The 17,518-nt window shown below is 42.1% G+C and overlaps 1 protein-coding gene across 7 annotated transcripts in view; it reads right to left on the bottom strand.

Moving 5' to 3' along the window:
- The window catches only part of myo16 (myosin XVI), a 360,735-nt gene that overhangs the window by 195,145 nt on the left and 148,072 nt on the right, over positions 1–17,518 (bottom strand). For all 7 annotated transcript variants that reach the window (XM_059646418.1, XM_059646419.1, XM_059646420.1 and 4 more), the window contains 2 exons: positions 13,490–13,565; positions 7,406–7,565 (listed from right to left, as the gene is read on the bottom strand). In XM_059646418.1, coding sequence (XP_059502401.1) covers positions 7,406–7,565; positions 13,490–13,565 — 236 coding nt within the window. The remainder of the gene's footprint in view (positions 1–7,405; positions 7,566–13,489; positions 13,566–17,518) is intronic.

Here is a 17,518-nt window from a genome sequence, read left to right as displayed (position 1 = left end):
TTCTTTAAGTCGTTATCCTCTCAGTCAGTCTGTTCTCTTCCTCCTTATTGTGCCACATTCAGATAATTTTCTCTGAGTGAGGAGCATAATATAATCACTGGATGAGGTTTGTGTTTTTAATCATGATTTCTAGTGTGATAGGAGCAAAACCCTATTTAAAATAAAACTTAAATTAGATAGTTTTCTTTTCAAATTCATAAGTGGGATGTGGCTCGGCCATCCCAACATGGTCTTGAGAAAGTCGTGATGAATCATGAGATTGGATGGATTTACTTGTGGGTTCAAGTACAAATTGAATAATTAATGAATTTAGAATTCATTTCTACATGGAGAAGGTAGCAAGAATATGAAACTATTGGATGCCTTCATCAAGTGCAAAGATGTTGCAAGATATCATAGCAATATTTGGCTGAAGGTGGCATCAAGGAACTCTGGCAAAATCTGAATCAATAGGAATCGGGGGGAAAACTCTCTGCTGGTTGGAGTCACACATAACACAAAAGACTAGGTAGAAAGATTCTTCATTTGGCTGGATGAGTGTAGCTCCAACAACACTCAAAAATCTCAACACCACCACAGTATGGTGGCTCAGTGGTTAGCACTGCTGCCTGACAGTGTTAGGGGCCTGGGTTCGATTCCAGCCTCGAGTGGCTGTCTGTCTGGAGTTTGCACATTCTCCCCATTTCCAGTCTTCCAGTTTCCTCCCACAGTCTAAGGATATGCAGGTTGGGTGGACTGGCCATGAGAAATGCAGTGCTATGGGGATAGGGTAGGGGTTTGAGTCTGGATGGGCTGCTCTTTGGACAGTTGGTGTAGACCTGATGGGCTAAATGTCCTGCGTCCACAGTGCCAGAATTCTATGATTCTACCACCACGGTCAAAGCAGCTACTTGATTGATATCTCATCTAAGATGTTCAATATTCACTCCCTCTTCTATCAATGCACAGCGGCAGCCATCACATACGACAAAAGGATGCATTGCCTGAACACAGCAAAGATCTTTCGGCAGCACCTTCTAAAACCATAGCCCCCATCACACAGAATGACACTTCTGGATCTTGCATGCTTCCATAGCATATAACATGTTCCCATCACTCAACTGCATTGTGAATTCATCCCAAATTCCAGGATTGTATAAGTGGCAGTGTTGGGCCCATAAGGCAATGTGCTGACCTGAAAGCTTCCTTGCCAGAAATCTGGCAAAATTCTACCTCCTCATTGCAACAGGTTGAACTCCTCCTGCAATTTTGCTGTTTTCAAACAATAAACAGCCTACATATTCACTGGGGAACGCTCTCCATCGATGGGTTCGCCTCCCTGCTGTTTACATGTCAGTTACAGTAAAGAACAGGAGAGTTTCACCTGCTGCTGGGAGAACTAGTTCTCATTATAGATTGTGGAGCTGGAGGAACACAGCAGGCCAGGCAGCATCAGAGGAGCAGGAAAGTTGTTGTTTTGGGTCAGGACCCTTCTTCTTCGGAAACATCAACTTTCCTGTTCCTCTGATGCTGCCTGGCCTGCTGTGTTCCTCCAGCTCCACACTGTGTTATCTCTGACACCAATGTCTGCAGTTCTTACTATTTCTCAGATTGTAGATTGGTGTGCAGTATATTCAGTTCTCTGATAAAGTAGCCAATTGCGAATCATCAAAATATTACATAAATTATAGATGAGACAGTTTTGACAAAATGACTTGGGAAACTGCATTACTGTTAATACCAACAAATTAGTCTTTCATCTCTCCTTTGATCAGAGGAAGAAGCTTCCTTTATCCCCATGGAGAAAGATAGAAAGAATTGAAGTGCCAGCAGCACATAAAATCATTTACATTTTCTACATGTCCTGCAAATTCCCTTTGAAGTATATTAAAACAAAATTCAAATTCTCTTTAATATGCTTCTGGGGAAAATTAATTAGAATATTTATAAAATGACAAAATGGTGAAGGTCACTAGGACAGACAGATGGTGGAAATCTGAAATAATGGGAATGTTAGGAGTACTCAGCACCAGGCAGCAAGAGCACAGCGAGCAATAGGTTGAGGCACTGAAATTTTATACAACTCCTAATCCACAAACCTACTGGCTAGTTGGCAGGCTAGGCGTGTAAACTTAGATAACCTGGCAGTGGTGTTGTCTGCTCACCACTGCAGAGATTGTATTCATCGCTGAGGTGCCTTAGCTCCAATTACTGGCCAGCAGGTGCCAGGGTTGAATGGACAGTCTGTGGCCAACAGAGAAACTCGCTGGAAGTTGCTCACTAACACCCCTCTAATCCACCGCCCTGACCCTCTCAGCTTCCTCCTCAGCTACTGAGCAAATCCCAGCATCTAATCAATGTCATCAGGATCAGTAAAACTGTTCATTGTGAAACCCTGAGTTACTGTTATGTCCAAGTTCATGGAGTCTCTTTGTCGGGAAATGCTTGTAATCCCAATAACAGTCAACGCAGTCAATGCTACAACACGGACTGAGCAGTTGCCAGTGTTGGAGTAGCCTGCAGCTCCTCAGGACTTCATTCCGCTGATGAGGGCAGATATCTTTAAATGGCCAAATGGCTCACTTCTTTCAACAGCAAAAACAAAGTTGCTGGAAAAGCTCAGCAGGTCTGACAGCATCTGTGAAGGATTAAACACAGTTGGCATTTCAGGTCCAGCAATCCTTTCTCTGAACAGGACGTTAACTCTGTTTTTTCCTTCACAGACGCTGCCAGATCTGCTGAGCTTTTCCAGTAACTTTGTTTTTGTTCCTGATTTACAGCATCCGCAGTTCTTTCAGTTATTATTTGTTTTGTTTCTTTCACTGCCCAAGTGAAAGGCGTGTTTGGAATTATAAAGAAAAGGATTTCAAAGGCCTGCTTTTGGCCCTCCTGTGTTGGAATGCAAAGGTATTATGGGAAGGGGAGGACTTGTTGCCGATGATTGAAGAGTAGATCAGGGAAGATGGAATGGTCCTTTTGAGAGGTTGAAAGCAGACAGCAGGCAAATATAACTGGTGGTGGAATTGTCGTGAAGGTGGCAGACATGCTGGATGGTGATCCATTGATGTTGGGGACGGTGCATGAGAGGTGAGGACTCAGGAGAAAAATATCATTTTCCTGGAAATGACAGGAAGACATCACTGTGGAAATCTTGCATGTGTAATTGACACCACTGAGGGCCCTGTCAAACATTATGGAAAAGAAAAGATGAAATATCAAGTAGCAATGAATCACAGAATCCCTACAATGTGGAAGCAGACCATTTGACCTATCGAGCCCATATTGACCCTCTGAAGAGCATCCCACCCAGACCCATGCCATCCCGGCACCTATATTTCCCATGGCTAATCCACCTAACCTACACAAGCCTGGACACCATGGGCATTTTAACATGGCCAATCTACCTAATGTAAATATCTTTATACCGTGGGAGGAAACAGCAGCACCTGGAGTAACCTCGTGCAGACACGGGGAGAATGTGCAAACTCTACGCAGACAGTAGCCCATGGGTGGAATCGAATCCATGCCCGTGGCACTGTGAGACAGCAGTGCTAATCACCGAGTCACCAAGCCACCCACTGGAATGGAGATAGCCTCACCAGAACAGATACAGTGGAGACAGATAAATTGCAAGGATGGAACAGTCTTTCCAGTAAATATAGTGGGAAGAAATGTAGTTAAGTTAGCAATCAAGGTTAATGAACACAATAGCAGTGTACAATTGAGAGATTGATAAGATGGGACTGCAACTTCTGGTTTTAAGATTATCATACTTTAGGACTATAGTTTTAAACATAGTCACAACCACCACTAAAGGCTAACTGATCATATTTCTCACATTCGTTGCTGAATTTTGACATATATACATTGACTTGCTGTGCTTATCTACATTGCAACAGTTCACATGTAAGCCATTGGCTATGAGACACTTTGGGACATCTTGGAGCTATTAAATAAAAACATATGGGTACAAGCTTCTACTTTTTTGCTGTATGTTTTCATTATCGATGTAAGATGTGCTTGGAACAGATATTACACTAGAGAATAAAACTGACTGCTTGTGCAAGAATTGAATTCACACTGTTGGCATCACTCTGTATCACAAACCAGTTGTCCAGTCAACTGAGCTAAACTGAATCTCTGATTTTCTGAAAAAGGGTCCAAACCTGAAACGTCAGCTTTCCTGCTCCTCTGCTGCTTGACCTGCTGTGTTCATCCAGCTCTACACTTTGTTATCTCAGATTCTCCAGCATCGGCAGTTCCTACTATCTCTGCAAACATAATGTCTTCTCTTTGCCAAATATCATTTTCCAATTTTGCTCAGTTTACTGGCATTGTTTACTTCTACTGTACTTTCAATGGCTCCGTGGACATTAGAAATGCCTGGGGCAAGATTTTCAGGTTGGTCTCCTGTGTCATCACCTGAAAGGATGACAGATTTTGCTGAAAGTAGAACTTCCACCCCTTGCTCGTGCAGAAGGCCCAGCTCGGATACCTGTTAGTCAGTCCGGTCAGTGACTCTAGTCCCAGCTGTGCATTTGTGTCAGCAGTTCTGAGGAAGGTTAACTCTTGTTTTTTTTTCCCTTCACAGATGCTGCCAGACCTGTTGAGCTTTTCCAGCGCTTCTTATTTTTTCCTGATTCATGGCAACCGCAGTTCTGTTGGTTTTCATACAGCAGTGACCAGGTCTGGAAGCTGCATGCAATCCCCAGATTCTAAGGCCAGGAGCAGGTATGTCAAGTTAATTCCAAAAGTGGCTCAGTACAGGAGACAAAGGGTAATGGCTGACAGATGTTTCTGTGAATGGGAAGCTGTTTCCATTGGTGTTCCGCAAACCTTGGCTCTGGGTCTCTTTGGCTTTGGTATATGGAAATAAATGTGCAAGGTCTGATTGGGAAATTTGCAGACAACATACAAATTGGAGGTGTCGTTGGCATTGTAAAGTATAACTGTTGACTGCAGGATGATACCAGTGGTCTGTCTGAGTGGGTGGAAAATTGGCAATTGGTATTCAATCTGGCAAAGCTTGAGATAATTCATTTGGGGAGAGCCAGCAAAGCGAAGAATACACAACAATGCGGGAGGCTATTGAGGAAGGTAGTGAAAGTGTGACACCTTCAAGTGCTTGTTCACATGATCAAGAAGGTGGCAGGGCAGGTAGACAAGGTGGAAAGAAAACACATGATGCATCTTCCTTCTTTGGGCGTGAGGTAATGAAATACAAATATGATGAGAAAACTGTGTAAGGCACTGGTTTGGCCACACTTGGAGTTTTGTGTCCAGTTTCTGGATACCACATGACAGGATGGATATATTTGTTCTGGACAGAGAACGGAAATTTACTAGAATGTTGCCAGGGCTTGGAAATTGCGGCAATGAGGAAGAATTGGCTAGGGTATGGTTGTTTTCCTTCAAACAGAAGAGGTCAAGGGGTGACATAAAGGGTAAAAATAATGAGGGGCTCACCTTGAGTCGAAAGAAATGACTTGTTTAACTTCATGGAGTGGCCACAGGCTTGGAGCACGGATTAATGGCGGTTAGTCAGAAGGATCAGAGGGAAGTCTGATGAAAAAATAGTGCTGGATGCCTGGAATTTGCTATCCAGTTCACTGGAGCCAGAAAAACCAAAAATCATTTCAGAAGTTATTGGGTCTGTACCAAAGCATTGTAACCTGCAGGGTGATGTGCCAAGTGCTGGTAAGTGGGATTAAAATGGGCAGATCAATCCTCAATCTCTTTTCTGTGTCACCCCTTTGTGCCAATGTCTTTGTCTCAAAGCGAATTATTATCAACATAGCATTCTCTAGGCACATTTTTCTTAATTGGCTCTTGTATAGAATTCCCTCAAAAATACACAGTAAAATCTACCTCTTCTACTAGTCCAAGTCTCTGCAGCTAAGATGCCTTCAATTATTTTTAATTGTTTTTCTATTCCAAAGCTAATGCACATTTGTCATTTCTTCCCAGTAGAAATATAATGAATCTTGGTGTACTTGAAGGACCATTGGGGTGATTAGCATGTGAGGAGTCAATAAAACTGATGAATTTATTTCCTTGTAAGTCACTCCCAAGTTGTTAATCAGAGTGTACGCTGTATCAAACTTTTGTCTTCTGCACTTCCCCAACAATCTCATATTTCAACATGGTGATTGATTCTAATCATAGTATCTGATTTGGTTTGCACGTATTACCAGTTTAAGGCTCTGTTAAGCTCCTCAATTCATCTGCTTCTTCCTTATTTCTCGTCTTCCTTTAGAGAGGATTTTTTGGGACCTATTTACATTCACTAGGTCAGACTGTTGATTCAGGTTACTGCCAATTTCATTGTTTAATATCTTATCCAATTATTTAAAAGCTCCTGAAAACTTACAGTTTTAATTGTGCTGCAGGTTCACTTGTGACAATGTTTTTAAGTTCCCTACATCCTTTCTACTTCCCTTTTGAGCTGAACTTTGCAAAATGCAGCCTACGAGAACACCATTCTCAAGTATTTGCTCCTCACGAGGCCTTCAAAGCTACTTTTCCTGAGATAGGTGGTTTTATTCTTCTAACTTCATCCCCCAGTTTTTGTTTAAAATCTTTTGCCACAGGCCTGGCCTGAATATTTTTAAAACAACTTATCACACTGGTCATAGGTTTTGCATTCAATAAACAGGAATCATCCCCAAAACACTTATATTTTTATTCAACCATCCTTTGCAGGCAATCTGCAAATCCAGTGAAAAAGTCAATGCTCCCTCAGCCTTTCCTCATAACAGCTGCCCTCCAGTCCAGGCAGCATCCTGGTAAATGTCCTCTGCACCCTCTCTAAAGCTTCCAGTTTTAATTCAGATAACACAATCCCTCCCCCAATTTGCTGGTTGACTACTTCTTATGTATTTTAATACAAAAAACTATTTAGTTCACAATACCTATTTGTTTGTTAACTTTAACTCCTAGGTATTGAGTATCCTATTGGCAGTATGAGGCATTAACAACTATGGTGCTGTTATTGTTCTCAATCAGACTTTAATACATAAGCCGAATGCATTATATATTTTCTTCTTCTTTACTTACAAAAATAACAGATAAAGAAATCTACTAAAGGCAAAAATTTAGATTTGAATTTGTTAGAGTTACATATGAACCTGACCACAATTTTTCACCATGTGAAAGGTTTCCCTTCGCAACAAGACTGGCCAAAATAAGAAAAGAAAAATTGGTCAGGGAAGAAACAGGACAGCCTGACTCTTCCGAGTACACAAGTCAACTAAAAAACCACTTACATTTTTTGAACATTTTCTGCATGCATACTTTATAAGATTAATTTTGCTTATATTTTTGAATGACAGCCTATTAAGACTGGCAATAGACGAAAAATCCTTGCACTTAAGCTTTAAAATCTTTCGATGTTGGTAGCATGCTGACTTATAATAGGAATTCTTACAGTTTTTTCACTGGCACAGGAGCATCGTGCGTGATTTCTTCATATGTTTCCTCTTGCATTTCTGGATCAGCACAAAATGGTGCAGATTGTTTCCAAGTCTCTTTCCAATCTTCCTCTGCTTTCAGCAATATATCTTCAATACATTCAGACGTTGCAACATCTAACAATAACCAGAGGCATCAGTCATTCCAGGTAATTTTACTCATCACATGGTTTCTCTGGAGATTACAATCCAATTAGCGCTGTGAACAGAATTACTGAATCACTGCTGTGGGAAGCTATTCAGCCCCTTCAGGTCTGTGATGGATCTATGAACAAGAAATTCATGCAATGGTCCTTCTTCCAAGGGCCCTTTACATTATTCCTTTTCAGGTAATAATTTAAATTGCTCTTGAATGCCTCAATTGAACCTGCTTCCTTCTCATGTTCACTCAGTACACCCAGAAGATAACCAATCACTGCATAAAAAGGATTTTACCCCTCATGTTATCAGTGCTTCCTTTAGTTCTCAGCTGTCTGATTCTCAATCCTCTCACCAAGGGGAAAAGTGCTTTCTTATCTTTTCTCTCTCCAGACCCTTCCTGAATTTGACTAGCTGTCAATCCTTCTCTCAATCTTCTCATCTCCCAGGAAAACAGGCTCAGCTTCTCCAGTCTATCAAGACACCTGACATTCTGTAACCCTGGAATTTTCCTCATGGATCTTTTCAGCTTTTTTTAATGCCTTTGCATCCTTCCTAACGTGTGATAGTCAAAACTGGATGCGATCTCTAGCAGCTGCCAAACAAGTGATTTTTATAAGTATCGCATTACTTTTATACTTAAAAACACAAAAAAACTTATGCTGGTATTGAAAATGCCTGTGATATTGCACTCTTGGCAATACATGGCACAGGTGGCACAGTGGTTAGTGCTGCTGCCTCATAGTGCCAGGGACCCAGGTTTGATTTCACCCTTGGGCGACTGTCTGTGAGGACTTTGCATATTCTCCCCGAGTCTGTGTGGGTTTCCTCCAGGTGCTCCGGTTTCCTCCCACAGTTCAAAGATGTGCAGGTTAGGTGGATTGGCCATGCTAAATTGCCCATAGTGTTTCGGGAGGCGTAGATTAGGTGGGTTATAGGGGAACGGGTCTGGGTGGGATGGTCTGGGGACCAGTGTGGGCTTGTTGGGCTGAAGGGCCTGTTCCCACGCTGTAGGGATTCTATGATTCACAAATTAATATTTAAGGACAATCTGGGAAATATTGAAAGTTTTCAGGTTAATTGTACATTCTCTGCATGAAAAACATTTTACTGTTTGAATTCTTAGAAATTAAAGTTAACAGTTTAATACAAGCTGTAAGCCACCTGCTTTAAAAAAATCACTGGTGGAACATGAGAATCACTGCTTGGTCCATTATTTATTGTCTGTCCCTAGTTGCTCTTGAGAAGGTGCTGGTGAGCTGCCTTTTGAACCGCTGCAGTCCATGTGCTGTAGTGACCCACAATGCCCTGGGGTGGGTGGAATTCCAGAATTCTGACCCAGCAAAACTGAAGGAACAGTGATATATTTCCAACTCAACATGGTGAGTGGCTTGAAGAGGAATTTACCAGTATTTGTGTTCCCATATATCTGCCACCCTTGTCTTTCTAGTTGGAAGGAGTTACATGTGGAATACATGGAATAGTGTAGGTTAGATGGGCTTCAGATCGGTATGACAGGTTGGCACAACATCGAGGGCCGAAGGGCCTGTACTGTGCTGTAATGTTCTATGTTCTCTATGTTTAGAAGGTGCTACTGAAAAGTCTTTGGCAAATTCCGGCAGTGCATTTTGTAGATAGCACACAGTGCTGCTCTTGAACGCATGGTGGAGTAATGAATGTTTGTGAATATGTGGCCAATCAAGTGGGCTGATTTGTCCTGGACGGTGTCAAGCATCTTGAGTGATGTTGCACTCATCCAGGCAAGTGCGGATTATTCCATTTACACTCCTGACTTGTGCCATCTAGATTTTGGAGAGCTAGGAGATGACCTACTTGGAAGTAGTATTCCCAGCTTCTAAACTGCATTTACAACCGTTGTAGTTACATATTGAGCCCAGTTCATCTTCTGGTCAATGGTAATCTTGGGATGTTGACTGTGAGAGATTCAATGGTGGTAACACCATTGAGTGTCAAGAGGCAGCAGCTGAGTTGTTTCTTATAGGAGATGCCATTGCCTGGCATTTGTACGGTAAGAATGCTATTTGCCAGTTTTTAGTCCAAGCGGCAAGTAACATTCACATGACACAAATGCCAGGCAATGATCATCTCCAACAGGAGGCCAACTAACTACTGCTCGTTGACATTCAATGTTGTTTTTACTGAAAATCAAGTGACATTGGAGAAACAGTTAAGCAAAGCTTTAAGAGAGATACAGGATGAGTTCTATTGTCTTAGTAACTGATAAAAAACTGTCTTTACATAGTCTAGGGGCTCCAATGCTTATGGTTACGTATTAACATTCACTAGACCTACAGTTCTGTTTTACAGATCCAGGAGACAAAGTCATAATGATAGCCCAGAATCCGTGGGACTCTTTCCTGAAATCCTGTTCTCAGCAGAGGTTCCTGGGAACCCGGTATAGCTTCTGTCTCCATGGAAAAACCTGAAAAGCTGGACTGTGACCATGTTCCAGAGACATAAGTCCAAATTGATTGGAAACAGAACTGGACATCTACCATCAATCCATGGCTGTGTGCTATTCAACTTCAATCATAAAAAAAAGTGGATCTGAGAAATCATCAGTTTTTTTGTCCCTTTGCTTTCAGACCCTTAACCCAAGCGATTATGTTTTTCTCTTCTGCCTTTTTCCAAAAGAACAGGACTCTCCCCTCCCCTCCTTGTGGGCGGCATGGTGGCTCAGTGGTTAGCACTACAGCCTCACAATGGGACCCAGGTTTGATTCCAGCCTCAGGCAACTGTCTGTGTGGAGTTTGTACATTCTCCCTGTGTCTGTGTGGGTTTCCTCTGGGTGCTCCGGTTTCCTCCCACAGTCCCAAAGATGTACATGTTAGGTGAATTGGCAATGCTAAATTGTCCATAGTGTTCATGGGTGTATGGGTTATAGGGGGATGGGTCTGGGTGGGATGCTCCAAGGGTCAGTGTGGACTTGTTGGGCCACAGGGCCTGTTCCCACACTTTAGGGAATCAAATCTAATCCAAACTGAATTTTTTTGGCAGGATGGTGTTGCAGTTTGAGGTGAAGATCTGGGCGCGTGGTGGTGAAAGCAGGATTCATGTCTGGGTGCATGGTGTCAGACTCAGCACAGGCCTGAGGTGGTGGGTCTGGGCTAACATCAACAGCAGTGCCAGTCGCACTCATGCCTGACTGTACCAATAGGAGTGCAAGGCAGAACCTTGTGGGTGATCTCTGAAGACCCTCCCAGTTCGAGTTGAATTGGTCTTGTGAGAGGAGGTTTTGGGGGAGATGGTGGATGAGGGTCTAACAGGCCTGCAAGAAAGTCAGGATGAGGTCCAGTGGACCAGAGTGGTGTGGAATGTCCACTGTCCTTGAGGGAGCGATTGGGGCAGGAGGAAACAGCCAGTTCTGAGATGTTGATTTGGGCTGACATCTCTAATAGTGTTGACACCATCTGCATGTTGGACACCAGCCCTTCAGCTATTTCAGCTATGTCAGTACCCCAATCCCCTCTCAGCACTGATAGGCCTCCTGCACCCATTATTAACACACCTCCAGAACCACTTACCCTGCTGCTCCTGTCTCACATGATCTGCTATATCCCAACCCCTGTACTTTCTTCAGCAATGTTCCTGTCTTCCCCACTCTAGGCACACCCTCCTCAAACTCCTCAAGCCAAGTGTCCCTTATTCTTTCCCCACAGAGTTGAATACCCTGGTGATGGGCTTGGTTTCTGAAGTAACAAAAGGATCTTGTTCACTCTTCCTTAGCCCATGACAAAGAAAAAAATCAGGCCTTTGTATCTGTTTTCAGAAGATAAAGGATCAGCAGAAACTTTAATACTCATGTATTTAATATCCTCAAAATCATCAGGTCCAAATGAATGATATAGCGGGCTGCTGAGGATTCAAAAGAAGAAATAATGGATGTTCTGGCTATCATTTTCATGGATCTGGGGTATTGGAGGAGTGCTAAAGTTGTACCATTATATCATGAGTTTTAGCCAAAACTGCTGCTAATGAACTATTCGAAGGATTGCGAAGAGATGGTGTAGATTGACATTTATAGAGACAGAAATTAATCAAGGGCACAATCAGCACAGATTTGTTAAAGGAAGCAAATGTCAAAATCTCCTGGTTAATTTTTTTGAGGTTATGTGGTTTTAGCGAGGTAGCACATTTGATGTAGGGAGCACAGATTTTAGTCAGGCTTTAGACAAGGTATAAATGACAGACTGATCATAACATTAAGAGCTTGTGGGAATTATGGGAAAATGGTAGGCAGGCTCTACAATTAGTGCAATAGCAAGATGCAAAAGTTGATGATCGGTGGGCTTTTTGCAACTAAAAGGCTCTATACCAAGTCCCTTACAGTTTGTGGGGCATATATCAATGAATTAGACATACGTGTCAGCAACATATTTGGGGCACTTCGAGATGATATGAAAATTTGATGACTTGTTCTTAGTGAGCAAGAAGTCTGTAGACTTCAGAAAGACAAGAATGAACTGGTCATGTGTGCAGAAAAATGGCAAATGGATATGAATTCAGAAAATTGTAAGATATTGTATTAAGGGAAACAAAAGAAAGCAAGGGAAGAAATAATAAATGATGGGATTCTGAGAAGTCGAGGGGATCAGAGGGGTTATGGAAAATGCAGTCTGATGGACAATGTCATCAGACTAGCATAGTAACTTTTCTTCGTTGGCTAAGGTCTAGGGTATAAGGGAGGGAGGTAGTCAATTAGTACACTGTTTAGACCAAGGCTAAAGCTCTATTCATTTCTGGTTCGGTTATTACAGGAAGGATGAGATCACACTGTAGTGGGCACACAAGTGCTTTGTGAGAATGTTGCCAGGAATAGAGAATTTTAGCTGACTAAAGGTTGAATGGGCTGGCATTCTTACCTCTGGAAAAGAGATAGAGTGGAGATTTAATTGAAGTGCGTAAAATTGTGAAGTTAGAATGCATACAAAAGATCTATTTCAGTTAGCAGAGAGGTCAATGAACAGGGGCATAGAATTAAGGCAATAGGTAGAAGGTTTAAAGGGGTGTTACACTTATTTTTTTCTCATATAGAGAATGATGGGGCTCTGGAAGTCACTGCCTAAAAGTTGGTAGAGGTGGAAACATTTATTGTATTTTAAAAGAACCTTGGTTTTAAACTTGAAGTGCCATAACTTACATGGTTAATGACTAAGAGCTCATAAAATGGGATGATGTTGAACAGCTGTTATGAACACTGGGACAAAAGCCAATATTCTGCACCATAAACCTTTCTCTATTTATAAATGCAACCACAGCGTATGCGCCATGCAACATCTGACTGACAAAATGTGCCTACAAACTGTACTCAAAAAGCCCCAGCATGGGGGACCTGTAACTTCTTCCCTGTCTTGCAATTTTTGTGAAAATTGTTGGACCTTTGGTTGTGACCTTCATCCATCCCATACATTCTAATCTGGGCACAATATTCACTTACTATGTCAAGCAAGAGAAACATTAACCATAATCAAACCTTGAATGATGTGACTAGCCACTGAAGGAGAGGTGGATATATTTTACACTGGAACACTATTACTTGTCTGGTCTGCAGTCTTTGTACTAATGTACAGCTACTTGTGCGTACATTTGGTCGTCTTACCCAAAAACATCTTACATAGCTTTGTTTCCAGAGACTGTTGTTCCTGTAAAGTGCCTTGGGGTGTTTCATTATATGAAAAATTCTACATAAACATAATTAGTTGTCATTGTGTGTGGGAAGTACGGGTTTGCCTGGAGCGTAGCTATATATATGTATGTGAGACATACTTGAGTGTGAGATTTGTGAAACAAAGCAATGAGAAATAGAGCAGTTTACATTTTATTGGGAGGTGGGAGAATGATCCTAGCTCAGTTATCACCTAGACCAATTTGGTTTTACATACCTGAGGGCTTCTCCTCATTACAGTTAAGGAGATTAGGATTTGCATGATGCTTCAGAAGCAATTTCACAATGGCAATCTGCGGAGGAAGCGAAAACATTTTCTCATTTTAAGGATCATCCTCATGTATTTATTTATTCATTGCATCCATCAGATGTTGGAATGAGAATAGGGCACGTGTTGATCTATTTTTTTAAAATTAAAAATACCTAATAGGCAATTCAGTTCCTCTAGTCTGTTCAACTGGATCATGTCCTAACTCAATTCATTCAGCCTTACTTCAAATCCCTCTATATCCTCAGCGATCAAAAATCTATGTTGTGGAGATGCCGGCAATGGACTGAAGTAGAGAAAGTCTGAAGTCACACGACACCAGGTTATAGTCCATTGGGGATGACATGTCCATCATGGGCCTCCTGCAGTGCCACAATGATGCCACCCGAAGGTCGCAGGAACAGCAACTCATATTCCGCTTGGGAAACCTGCAGCCCAATGGTATCAATGTGGACTTCACAAGCTTCAAAATCTCCCCTTCCCCCACCGCATCCCAAAACCAGCCCAGTTCATCCCCTCCTGCACCACACAACCAGCCCAGCTCTTCCCCCCCACCCACTGCATCCCAAAACCAGTCCAACCTGTCTCTGCCTCCCTAACCTGTTCTTCCTCTCACCCATCCCTTCCTCCCACCCCAAGCCGCACCTCCATCTCCTACCTACTAACCTCATCCGACCTCCTTGACCTGTCCGTCTTCCCTGGACTGACCTATCCCCTCCCTACCTCCCCACCTATACTCTCCTCTCCACCTATCTTCTTTTCTCTCCATCTTCAGTCCGCCTCCCCCTCTCTCCCTATTTATTTCAGAACCCTCACCCCATCCCCCTCTCTGATGAAGGGTCTAGGCCCAAAACGTCAGCTTTTGTGCTCCTGGGATGCTGCTGGGCCTGCTGTGTTCATCCAGCCTCACATTTCGTTAACCAGGTTATAGTCCAACAGGTTTATTTGAAACCACAAGCTTTCAGAGTGCTACTCCTTCATCACCTGTCATGTGACTTCAAACAAAAATCTAGCAATTTCAATCCCACATAGCCAATCATCCATAGCTCTTGGAGATTCTATGGTATTTTCTGTGAGAATGTGCTTCCCAATTTCACTCCTGATTGCTGCTGAGGTAACTTGAAGGCTCTTCCACCACAGCAAACGGTTCTCTGTATCTATCTTTTTGAGCTTGATGATCATTTAAAATATTTTGGTTAGTTTACCCCTTAACCTTCTAAAGTAAAAACAAAACTAAAACATGTTTATTATGCAATCTGTCCTTGCACTTGAATGCTACTTCCCTGCTGTCAATCTTCATCAATCAACACCATCCAGTGTTGAGTTGTTAGTGGCACTGAACTCAAGTAGACCTCTAGAATGAAGAATACCAGCTAACAAATGCCACCCTCATGAAATACTTAAATATTTATGACGTATCATGAATATCTCAGTTCACAAGTTATCTCATTATGAACAAACACTAATAAAATTGACTCAAAAATTCACATTCACATTGTCTTGGGCGAATTGACTGCTGCTTTCTGATGTTCAGATTTAAATGCATGTTTGGTTGCTGGCTGTTCCTATTCTATTTATTTTTCCATTGCAGTAAGCCTCAGCATTTTTTATAATTGCAAACACCAGGTTATTGTGTCTCTGGAGAATTTAAAGTAGATTTTAATCTTATCAGGACATTCAAATCTGTATCCCTGGCATGAAATGTTCTCCTCGAGGAGCAACAGAGATTAAAACACCTCTGAATATGAATTTTAAAATATCTTTAATAGGATTAAAAATATATGAGAAAAAATGCATTTACGTAACACTTTTCAACATCCTCAGACTATTCTGAAGTGTTTTACATTCAATGAAATGCTTTTCACATTTTGTCACTACTATTTGGAGGCAAACATGCATTCAGTACAGCAAGATCTCACAATTGCAATAAAATATATGATCTGTGTGATTGGCTGAGGGATAGATGTTTGCCAGGACTTCAAGGGTCTTGCAGACTTTTCTGAAAGTTCCATTGTATTGTAATGTAGGCATGACCAGGGGTGGTTTAACATTTCATCCAAAAGGCAGTATTACCATCAATGCAATCAGAATTGCATCCACAAAACAAAGAAAATCACTTCAGTGTGACCATGTTTCACTGTATCACACAGTGACTATTTTATATTCGGGATCAATAAGAAATGTTTTGAGAGCACAATTTGATGTATAAAGCTAACATGCAATTTTGAATAATCAGCTGAAGATCATCAATCAATTTACCACATCATTAGTTCTTCATTGCAGTCCATGCTGGGGATCAATGACAAGAAATGTGTTAGCTAATGATAGGTCCGTGTGCTGCAAAAGTTACCATTACTGTTTAATGATTGTGGTAGAGTGCTGGCCCAAGTCTTATTTCCAGTTACTTTTCATCAACCTGTTTAGATAAATTATGGCACACCTCTGGGGTATATGGGACTTGAACCTGGGCATTCTAGTTCAATGTCAGCAGGGACACTACAACTGTGCCACAGCAGACTCATTTCTATGCTTCTAAACCTAACAAAAGTGAAACAGCTCCTGATGGGGCATTGGAAATTAACAGTCATCAGAAATTTGGACAGGGAAACAAGAGCTTATTAAACTGAATTGACATTGTGATGTGATAAACAGTCCTCATTTCTAGACAACTTCAAAAGGCTTCTTTGATTAAGAGTTTTTGACAATGAATAATGTGTGAGCCTCAATGACAAAAAAGAACTTTTCTCGACAAAATACTATTTAATTTTACCTTTTGCCATAAGTTGCAAGTTATATTAGTCAGCAAGCTACATTGGCCTAAATATTCCTGTCAGGGTCAGAAATCTGATTTTTGATCTCAATGAGATTAAGAATATCCACTTATACCTCTCTGGCTGTATGCCAGAGATCCTAGGAGATGGGCTTCCTGTTTCAAATCTCCCAAGAATCCAGGATCCATCAGTGAAGAAAATCAGCAAAACCATGTCTCAATTTGCAGCAGTCAATGCACTGTGTTCTGGGAACTAAACGTTCAGCAGCACAGTCAGACACTTTGACAGCTCCTGTGGAAAATTAAGATTAGTGTGCCAGGGGGGTAGCATGCCTGGTGGGTAGTGTGCCTGGTCGGTTGTGTGCCGTTGGGTGCAAAAGAGGCCAGGTTGCTATGTAATTGAACAAGGGCTAAAGGTAGGTTTGGGGGTCAAAGATTTTCAGTTCTGGTTGTGCGTATTGAGGCGTTGAAGGTATTGGAATCAAGTCTGAAAGGCGGCGGGGTGGGGTGTCGGGTCAGGGGTGAAGCAGAGCCATTCTGAGTCAGCCTGGTGAAGGGAGGGACAGTCACGTTCATGGTGGGGAAGTCAGATTCTGGGGGAGGGGTGCCAAAGTTTCAATTAAGGGGTTTTTTTTGCATCCAGGGATTATCAGACCAGCAAAGGTGAGAGGGATGTGGCTCCCCATACAAGATGAAGCAGTGATTTTCCTGCACTTCATTCAGTCTAGTCTACTGTATTCACTTCTCACAATGTGGTCTCCTCGACATTGGGGAATTGAACGCTGACTGGGTTATCGTTTTGCAGAATACCTATGTTCTGTCTGCAAAAATGACCCTGAGCTTTCAATTGCCTGCCATTTAATTTCATCATTCTGTTTCCTGGCCAACTTCTCTGTCGCAGGCTTGCTGCAGTGCTCCATGAAACTTAGTCCAAGCTGGAAGAACAGTACCTCATTTTCCACTTGTTCAGTCTGCATACTTCTGGAACCAATATCAAGTTCAACAATATTTGTCGTTTATCTCAAGAGGGTTGGAATATAAAAGCAGCGATGTGCTTCTGAGGCTTTATAAGGCTCTATTTAGGCCCCATTCGGAATACTGTGTCCAATTTTGGGCCCCACACCTCAGGAAGGACATACTAGCCCTGGAGCATCTCCAGTGGAGATTCACACGGATGATCCCTGGAACGGTAGGTTTAACGTATGATG

This window comes from Stegostoma tigrinum, chromosome 6 (assembly GCF_030684315.1).
Source record: "Stegostoma tigrinum isolate sSteTig4 chromosome 6, sSteTig4.hap1, whole genome shotgun sequence".
Classification (NCBI taxonomy): domain Eukaryota; kingdom Metazoa; phylum Chordata; class Chondrichthyes; order Orectolobiformes; family Stegostomatidae; genus Stegostoma; species Stegostoma tigrinum.
Note: the sequence above shows the minus strand (reverse complement) of the source record. Positions and strands in the feature narration are given on the sequence as shown.